This window comes from Adiantum capillus-veneris, chromosome 29 (genome assembly GCF_014529385.1).
Source record: "Adiantum capillus-veneris isolate H3 chromosome 29, ASM1452938v2, whole genome shotgun sequence".
NCBI classification, from domain to species: domain Eukaryota; kingdom Viridiplantae; phylum Streptophyta; class Polypodiopsida; order Polypodiales; family Pteridaceae; genus Adiantum; species Adiantum capillus-veneris.
This window is the reverse complement of record NC_140959.1, coordinates 79029504-79039876: the sequence shown is the minus strand read 5'-3', so window position 1 is coordinate 79039876 and position 10373 is coordinate 79029504. Positions and strand designations below refer to the sequence as shown.

General features: G+C 39.4%; 1 protein-coding gene across 1 annotated transcript; it reads right to left on the bottom strand.

Moving 5' to 3' along the window:
* Positions 1-6370: 6370 nt before the first annotated feature.
* LOC147419452 (uncharacterized) lies at positions 6371-7732 on the bottom strand. Its single transcript, XM_086505813.1, has 3 exons — positions 7599-7732; positions 6933-7550; positions 6371-6899 (listed from the first exon to the last, which is right to left on the bottom strand). Exons 1-3 carry the CDS (start codon positions 7718-7720, stop codon positions 6371-6373), a joined length of 1269 nt encoding a protein of 422 aa, XP_086361939.1. The 5' UTR covers positions 7721-7732.
* Positions 7733-10373: the final 2641 nt, after the last annotated feature.

The following is a 10373-nucleotide window of genomic DNA, read 5'->3' as shown; positions in this document are numbered from 1 at the left end:
CAGGAGGGATTTTTTGTCACCGTCATTCATTAGAGATTGAATTAGCAATTTTTTAAGTCCGGTGTCATTAACGGCCCGGTTAATCCTGTAAAATGGGAGCCTAAACTCCTAGTTAGCAGCTGATCCAAGTGACGGTGCTGTTAACAGCCCGCCTTGGCTAAGGACCAAGTTGTACTTAAGGTAATATTCAATTAATTGATGATTGCGGTGGTTGCTAGTGTCTGTTGTTCTTGTTCTCTCTCTTTCACACCTCCGACAGCCAGAGGCCCGGCGCCTGCTCGGCTCACGTAGCGAACACAAATCCCCCGACAAGGGGCGGATCATCTTTCAAGGATATAAAACGGGAAAGCTCCTGAAGGAGTAGATGATGACATACCAGCTGCTTATCTTTTCAATATTGAAATGATACCCAAATGGTCTCAAGAAATTGTTAGCATTCTTTCCTTTGGAGGAAGGTTTGATAACAAGGAAGACAGATCCAAACAACAAAAAATTTGACAAACAGAAAACTTCCAGTTGATTGTGTAGGATGGTTGTATCATCTAGGATCGGACCAAATTCTACAATTATGTGTAAATCCGGAAGAATTCGAGTGTTATCTTGAAGAATCACATGTCCAGGATTGTGCATTTCATTGTTCAACAATGAAAACACACCAGAGACTAAAATAATTGGGGGTTTATTGGCCAACTATGTACGCTGACACACATGCTTATGTTAACAATTGTACTATATGTAGTGCCAAACTACCAGTGCATCACGCGACATTGTTTCAGGTAAACATTGCACCTGCATGGAGTCAATATATCATTGATTTCTTAACCACAAGGACGTTTCCTGAAAACATAACAAGATCACGGAAAAGGGCTATAGATCTGGAGGCTCGCGACTATAGTTTAATTAGGAACCAACTCTATAAGCGAGGAAAGGACAATCAACTTAGAATCTGTGCAAGTGAAAGTGAATACCTGCTGATTCTAGAACACGCACATGGCGGAATAAGTGGAGGCCATTTTTCAGGCGATAAGACGAAAAAAATTATCTTAACCGCAGGAATATGGTGGCCTACATTGCATATGGATGCTGAAGAGTTTGTAAAGCGTTGTGACGCTTGTCAACGCACCAAGGTGCCGATAGAGAGGAGATGCCACTACAACCAATGATGGGAGCAAGGGCATTTGCAAAATGGGGCATTGATTTTGTGGGACCTATTTCACCCCCTGCATATCTCTCCCATACCCAATATATCATTGTGGCTACGGACTATCTCACAAAATGGGCAGAAGCCAAGGCAACACAAAAAGCAGATGCACGAACCACTGCACAATTTTTGTATGAGAATGTCTTTGTACAATACGGATTACCAATAGAAATTTTCAGTGATTGAGGAACACATTTTCTTAATGAAGTCATTGAATATCTACTAGAGGAATTCATGGTCATAAATAGAAAATCGGCTCCATATCATCCACAGGCTAATGGACAAGCTGAGGCCACAAATAAAACACTATGCACGGTTCTCACTAAAATTGTATCAGAGTCAAGAACAAACTGGGATCAACAGTTACACTCAACACTATGGGCATACAAGATAGCTTACAAAACATCAATAGAAACAACACCGTACAACATGGTGTTTGGCTTAAATGCTATATTACCCATAGAGTTTTTAATTCCAACTCTATGAGTAGCGAAAAGCTTAGAATGGACAGGGCATGAGCTCTCTTCAAGAATAGATGATCTTGAAAAGCTAGATGAACTTCGCTTACGAGCTGTAGCTTCGATCTATGCTAAAAAGAGAAGACAAAAAGAGTTTTTTGACAAGCATGTGCGCACAGAGTTCAAAACAGGTGATTATGTACTTGTTTATACCTTGAAGCAACATGCCAAGAAACTTAAGAAGCGAGGGATGGGACCCTTTGTGATTAGTGACCTATCACAAAGCGGAGCTGTCAAGCTTGCTACATTAGCAAGAGAAGAAATGCCAAATTGGATTAGTGGGTGTCGATTAAGAAATATCATTTACCACTAACACATGATATGCTCCAACAAATCCATAAAGAAAAACAACGGATGAAGGAGAAACAGAGGGTACGAGAAGAAGCCCAAGCAGAAGCAAAAGAACGCATTGCAAAAAGACGTCTTCTACGACAAAGACATCAATGTGAATCACCATTGCGAATCAATGCCATTCGACGAACGAATTTTGATGAAGACACAGTGGAGCCAATAATTGCAGTCAAAGTGAGTAGCAATCAAGTTGAATCGATGGCATTGCTTGATTCTGGAGCTCAAGCAAATCTAATCTCTTACGGATTATACAAACAAATCAAGCCCAAAGGTCAACTACATCCTACTCCACAAGTGCTAGAAAGTAGTACATCACAGTCGCGTTGAAATCATTGGGCTGGATTATATTGCATGTACAAATACATCAATATATTTACCCACACAAGTCTTATGTGGTTGAGGATGAGAGCACACAACACCCCATGTTGTTGGGACAACCTTGGCAAAAAGAGTATAATGTGCAGATAGATTGGAATGCGAATGCAGTCAAGATTCAGCATGCACAAGAACAACAGGTGGTAGCCTTTGCTCAGCAACCCCAGAAGAATCAGCTGCCAGCAATGCAATCACTGGATAAAGAGCCAAAGGGAAGGGTGCCACTAAAGAACAACATGATACCCAAGGGTAACAAACAGGGAACTGCCAACCATGCTCACTACAAGCATACAAAGTCACCAACCGCAATGAAAAGATCAAGGTTACCAACATGCAACAAACAAGTATGGGTGTGGAAGGATAGAGGTGATGTGGCACACAAACCACAATACAACAGAAGAAATCAAAAGGAGAAGACAGTTCAACCAATAACCAAGGGAATAAAACAGATATGTATCCCAAAGAAAATGCTCAGCAACAACTTAAATACGACTTGCATTTGGATCCCGAAACCAAAACAAAAGGAACTCCCTTCAGTACAAGCAACAACGGAAGGCAGGGACACACAACATATAAAACCGGCAAACCGATCTATGTAGGTGCCAATAATGACAACCCCGGAAGTAGCAATAAATCTACAAAAACCGGCAAGGCAAAGCTACAAATGGAAAGCAAAATAGAAAAAGTCTATGGCCAATTACACCATGAAAATTCTCTCCAAGGAGATGACTACGGCCATATCGACAGTAGCAGCAACCTCGCGAGCGACTGTTGCAAGAAAAACGATCAAACAAAGAGCGGTAGAGTTACAGCTTTTTCTTGCAAAGAAAATATGCCGACCAAATCAACAACCAACAGGAAACTTCGATGGTGAATGCCAATAATCACATTGCTTATACCCTTCTCTTGCACAACATTAATTTTTCCATGCATTGATCGAGTATGCATAATATAGGGCCACATTACACGGTCAACCATTAGCACGAGTTTTCACCCATGCACGGCACATACACCGAGGTGATACCTTGTCGTCCGGGAGGACTCCAGCTAGGAGGGAGGCAGACATTCTCAAATGCGGACCCAATGGAAAAAAGAGCAAAAAAGGACATGTTTTTCGACTATTTTAAGGGTTGTCGTTTGATTGCGAAATTTTTTGGACTAACCCAAGTACATATGCCCTTCTACAACATGAATATACAAGTATATGGGGCCAAATGCCATATCAAGCCCCTAGGTGTGTGTATATAAGTAAAAATAGTCATTTTTCGGGTAAAATATTGGTAAAACGGAGAAATCCGGCCATAAAAATTGCATGTGAGTGTATATAGTGTTTTGCGGTGATGTTTTTTATTTATTATGATTTTTGGGGATTTTCTGGGTTAATTTGCTATTTTTCTTTTAATTTTACTAATTTTCGGCAAAAAAACTTCAAAAATACAAAAAGCAGGTGAAAAACGATCGTAATGAAAAACAAAAAATATGGGGATGATCAGTGACTATAGGAAAACCTATGGTGCATCGGGGGTGCAATTATGTGAATGGAGCGGAAAGCATGATTTGGCCAGATTTTGACCGAAACGTCAAATTTCTCGTAAACTGGGCAAATGGAGTCCAACTCAAGAAATTTTTGAGCCTAAACCGCATCTCGCAAGAAGTTGGGAGCACATGTTAAATTTCATGAAAAGTGGTTCAGGGACCCCCGTTATAAGAAATTCTCACTTCATTTTAAACTTATTTCCACTATTGACTTTTGAGAGAGAGCTTCTGCCACCCAGAGCGAATGGAACTTCCAGCAGCTTCTACGACGCGCACGACTACCCAGCAGGCTCCAGACATGAGAGGTAGGCTCACCACCTTGAGGTTTTCGCGCATGTTTGTCGTTTTGTCGCGAAAACTAGCGTAGGGTTCACACAGAAAGCGGACAATAGAGACCTACAAGTAGAAGTGACCACCTAACGGCTAACCCAAAAGCAATGAGACTTCATCGGCGGCTTACCCTAGCATAGGAGACCAATCTTGGATGCCCAAAGGCAGTAGAAAACCATCGGGAAAAACCCTAATTCCTAGAGCCCCGCAAGAGACCACCAAATGGAAATCGGCGGAGAGGCGCCCAAATGCTACCAAAACTCATGGGTAGGAGCATCTCAACATGCTCGACAAGTCTATATAGCCCACATGGCCAAAAGGTGACCCGAAGCGGCACTAAACTTCAGAAATGGTATCAGACACACAAAGCGTCAAATAGTTCTCGCGGCCAAAACCGCATGCCGTTTGCCACCAAACTTCACAAGCAGCTTTCCTAGACCATCAACAACCAGTGTATTTTTTTTGGACACCCTTCTTGAAATTTTGTTCACTTTGCTGGCGAGTAAATGTTGTGCCTAACATAAACTTGTCAAATTGGCGAGTGAAAGGAATGTTTAATATGAATTTGTCACTATTAAAAAAACTTAATTTTCACCTAAAAGAGGAGGCATAGTTTGCAATGTTCTTGTATGATTGCATTAATAGTATGATTATTTAAAAGACATTACGAGATGCTCTCTCTCTCTCTCTCTTGCAAGTGCAAGGAAATTTTTTAAGGGGGGGAAGAGATAGGTGGGTAAAGGAAGTTTAATGAGAGAGGACCCAAACTCAAGACAATAAGGCTAGCTAAAATTGTTGTGCTTATTGCAAATAAAAAATTTGTATTTCTAGAAATTTGAGAAGGTTTTGGTTGACATGAAGAAAATACTATATGAGTAGAAAATGCTATCATTTACATAAGCTTCAATGTCTCTTCTCTTCAAGCGTGCATACATGTGTGTGTGTGTGTGTGTGTGAGAGAGAGAGAGAGAGAGTGAGTGAGGTGAGAGAGAAAGAGAGAGAGAGACATGTGCAAAGTCATTTTCTCTCAAAATTGACTACAAATATAGCACTTAGGTAGGCAATACTATCCGGTTGTTATGCTGATGAAATATTTCCTATATGGATCTTAAAATATTCTTCACATTTATGTTTTTGTTTTCAAAAAGTGTTAAGTTTGGATGTCCAATGTCAAGTGCTTTGTGCATGGATAACAACCTTCAAACTATTAGTCTTAAGACCCTTGATACCCTCGAATGTGAGGTTCTTTTTGGATAGAAAAAAACATAAAATTTTTATAGTGACACCTTCAGCTCTAATGTTTATGAAACTATTTTGTGTGTGTGTGTGTGTGTGTGTGTGTGTGTGTGTGTGTGTGAGAGAGAGAGAGAGAGAGAGAGAGAGTCATATTTTTGGACTATATACATTGTCAAGTGGAAATAATATAAACTTAACATTGAATTTTATTTTAGAATAATCGAACCCCTTCACCATGAGGTATGAACCTCCATGGCTACACCAAGCTCCCTCCAAGGAGAGGATAGTTGATTCACTAAGGATAGTGAATCAACTATCCTCTCCCCTTCCCTGCACAACCCCAAATAGACATCAGTAAGAAAATAAAATACACTAAGATTAACATGCGTACTTACAAACCTTCCTTACTCATATCATATATGCCTCTACCAAAAGCTGCAAGCAAGCACATTTTCATAGATCCAAAAATATAGAAAGCTGAAATACATCCATGATGGCACATGTACCAACAACACTAGAAAACGCATCATGTTGATTAAAATATACCAGAACCACAATGGCATAATGGGCCATGGCTTTGCATCATGTTGATCCATGAAACACAATGGCATAATGGCAAGGCATCCTGCTAATCCATGAAACAACCCATTTGATCATGCATGAATATAAAAATCACAGTGGCATAATGGCAAGGCATCCTGCCAATCATGAAGCAACCCATCAAGCAAGAATGGCAGTGCATCATCTTGAACCACATATACCAGCTACAATCCACAATTGCATCATTGGCAGCACATACTATCAAATCATGAGCATGAAGCTTCTAGCATGTATCGTCACTGTCTATATCACTAATATCATCAAGATCTTCTTCTTCCTCCTCAATGCATGAGCTGTGATACCTTGTACGCATAGGGCGATCATTCCATACATTGCAAGCTTCATTGAAAGGAAATGTATTGATATCATAAAACTTTTGCTCAAAAGCACGGACACAAATGTCCAAATGCTTATCTAATCTATTCCTCTTCTTGTTTTTTATGAAATCAAGCCTACTAAAAGTCCTTTCATCTTCGACACTACCAATAATCATCACTAAGGCAAGGTCAGCAAGCTTTGCATACTCAGAAATTTGAGACAACAATTGAGGAGCTTGGGACAACTTTTTCCAAAGAAAAGTGACAGTTACCTCTTTTGCATACTCCACTGGAGTCTTTGCAACATGTGCCTTCATTGTTGTAGTAAAGAAGGAAGATTGGGAATCTAGCTTCTCTGCGCCCAAGATAGGACCATAGCAGCAACCACCCACTTCTCTTTGAGTGCAATATGTGGCATGCAAAGTCTTCAAATGCCTTTAAAAATCCACTTCACATGTTAGAGAGTACCAAAATTGTGGGTAGATGATGGATAATGCTTCAACCAAGTCATGTGATGGGAATCTGTCATTGATTTCTTGCACCAAAAAAATAGCAGCAGCATGGCATTCCCTTTTCACATGCTCAATAGTCTCAAGAAACACATTATTTGACACCCCTTCCCTTCTAGAATGTCTCACACCTTGACCTTCAAATCCACCCTTCACAGTTATAAACATATTATTGAGGACAATACCTAGCTCATCTTTCTCATTAAAATCAAGCCAACTATCACTCTTAGAACCATACACAAGGCTAGTCCACATTTTGAACTTTGGCCCTTGAAACCCCAATTGTAAATCATACATTTCTTTCAAAACCTTCTTAGTATTTTCAATGCATTCAACAAAGTCAAGTACATATACATCTCGAGCTTGAGACAACTTCACAAGCATATGCATGCGTTCCAAAAGAGGGAGTACACATGGTATTCCTAGAATAATTTCAATGTCTACCAACTCTTCAAAGACTCTTAAATCATCCACATTATCTCCACAATCCTTCTTCATTTTCAAAACCAAAGTGCGATATTCCTCATGAAGTCTTAGAATGGGCTTATATAAGGAAATCCATCGCGTTTCAACATCCCTTAGAAGTTTTCTACCTTTGCTCAAACCTTCGGCCTCTTTCTTGTACTCACTAAGTCTCTTGGGAGACCTAGAGAAGTAATTATAGACATCATGGATGACACCTTCTATCTTAGAAACTAGAGCAAACTTTGATATTATTTTTCCAGCCAAATTTGTTCTATGTGCCATGCAATGGATTCCCAAAACAAAAGGATCATACTCTAATGTAAGACGAACAATCAATCCTACACGATTTCCTTGAAGAACACTTGCACCATCACACCCAACACATATTAACCTTCCTCCTAAATCGGTACTCCCAATACCTCCAAACACTTTCAAGTTCTCTATTACCAAGCTTAGCAAGTTTTCAGCATTAGGAGAACCATCAATCTTAGACAAACAAAGGTAATTTACTTCTCTTCTATAGTTCTTCACAGTATACACATGCATTGCCATCCATTGTGTGTTGTCATTTGCTGTGACTTCATCTAAACTCAAGGAAAAAAATGAACTTGCATGCACATTAGGTCTCACCCTCTCTTGAAACACATCATCCATGCATTCTGCCATCTCCCAACCCGAAGTGATAGACCGATGCTTGGTCGGTAAGGAAGGAACTCCAAGGAATGCTTATAAATAATAATTTCGAGGAAAATCATTCATGGGTCTCCCTTTGTTGAGAAGATAAAAAATGCAAGAAAATTGGGGTTTTTTAGCCAAAAACATTTGGCTAGCTTGTGTATGCATGTAACACTCAATTGTTTCTTGATTTGCCTCAGTCTTAATCAGTTCATCATATTTTTTCTCATTCTCTTTGTGTTTGTTTTTTGTAGCCCAAAATACACTATCCACCTCTTCTCCCTCAATTACAATTTTTGCATAGCGTTTCCCCTCGTGCTTCTCTAAAGTGTCACGCTTGGAATCCATTATACGGGGCCTCTTGTCTATAAGCTCACATACCTTGCACCTCACTTTCCCTTTACCCTCTACTTGCTCCGCCCAAGGAAAGTCAACAAGCCACTCTATACGAAAGCTTCTAGATGCATCATAATCTTTCCAAGTGCGTTTCTCACCTACTTTATCCTTTCCCTTTCCCTCGGTGGTTTTTCTACACAACGCATTTGAATTCCCAACTTCATTTGCATGCATCGCATTCAAACCCTCATGCAAAACATGGGTGGCATGTGGCTCTGTACTAGCAACATTTGAAGAACCAAGAAATGACTTAAACTTATATGAAGCAGGTACCTTAAGGCTCTTTGATGACATCTACAAGTATACAAGAATAAATTCATGGAATGTAAGTGCTTAACAATAAGGTAGAAGACTTTTTTAGCTAGTAGCAAAGAAACATACCTTTGAGAAGAATCATTCGACGTTCGGACTAAAAATATCTTGTTCGGACTAAAAATATCTTGATAGCAGGTAACCATGCAACTTTCTCCAATCACAAAAGAAAAACTTGTAGAATCTTCTAAAATCTCTCTCTCTCTCTCTCTCTCTCTCTCTCTCTCTGATTCAAACAAGAAATTTCACAACATAACCGATGTTTTTTGCACTTTAACTCTTTTTTCGTAAGTTTTTCGAATGGTATTTCTCTTTCTTCTCCTCTCTTCAACCAGTTGATTTGGCTTTTCAACCAGCTCAAGGCTAAGTTGAGGCACACTTTTCTCTAACACTCCATGGAAACAAAGCTTTTAAATTTTGAATGAAAGTGACCTTTCAACAAAGCAAAGCAAAATTGAAATGAAAGCATAGCCTAAGCACTAATGTTAAACTTTGAACGAAAAGGACCTTTTGAAATTTAGTCTTTAGTTTTAACATAAATGAATGAATGTTCATATCTCACCTCACATAAGAAAATGCCTTTGAATGAAAACGCCCACACAAATCAAAGCATTGAGTGAGCATTTTCAAAAGCAAAAGCTTTTAGCACTGTTTAAATTCACAATTTCACAGGGTGCACTTATCTACCTGCAGGGTGTACTTTCTACCCACACAGTGAATCCCAATTTTTTTATTGAAGAAAACGTTTAGAAGAAGGCTTTTGAGTCTTGAGGCATGTGCAAAAGAAAAGACTTGTTACTTTACCTACTTATGTGTTCAAAAAAAAAAAGGAATGAAGAAACCTCTGAAGTCTGCGTTGAGGTGTGTGCAGACAAAAAGAAACGAGACAAAATAATTTACATGTTGAATTGAAACATGCCTTCAAACTTATGTGTTCAAGACAAAGGATTGAAGAAACCATTTCGTGAGGTCTGTGCAGGAGAAAAAAAATAAACAAACAGCGATTTCTTACCTTAAGCTTGTAAGAGGGCTTGAGTTACAAAGCTAGAGCATGCTCCACACGCTCTTCCTCCAAATCCTTAAACTTCATGATTCACCACTCCCATACGCAGTCTCGCCACAGTTCTCTTCGATAGGGTTTCACACATTTAGGTGCCCTCCCTTATCCCTCTCTACGTTTAACTTTTGGCAATCGTTCCCACCAAAAACCTTATGCTCATAGCCATACTTGGTGAAAAAATGGTCAAAATTTACCAAAATATAGCCAAAATTTATAAAAATATATCCAAATTTCCCCAAAAAAAAAAACATTGGATACCATCCAAGGAGGGCAGCGGATCTTTCTCCTTTAACACAGTAATAATATGATGAAATTTGTCAAGTAAACTTTTTAATAGCATGGCTATGAGATCTTCTTCTAGGACTGGGGCTTCAACATAAACAAGTTGAGTTTTAATACTCTTTAGGCGGTTAACTAAAGATAGAATACTTTCATCAGCACACTGAGGCAGTCCGGGGCGGGCAACAAGAGAGGCGACCTCTAAACACCCCT

Bases quoted from the DNA above. Each gene is read 5' to 3' on its own strand.
- LOC147419452 (XM_086505813.1), bottom strand. From the start codon at position 7,720: ATGGCACATAGAACAAATTTGGCTGGAAAAATAATATCAAAGTTTGCT. The intron at 7,551-7,598 runs GTACAAGAAAGA...AAAACTTCTAAG, and splicing joins TCTCCCAAGAGACTTAGTGA to GGATGTTGAAACGCGATGGA. The intron at 6,900-6,932 runs GTACTCTCTAAC...GGATTTTTAAAG, and splicing joins ATCATCTACCCACAATTTTG to GCATTTGAAGACTTTGCATG.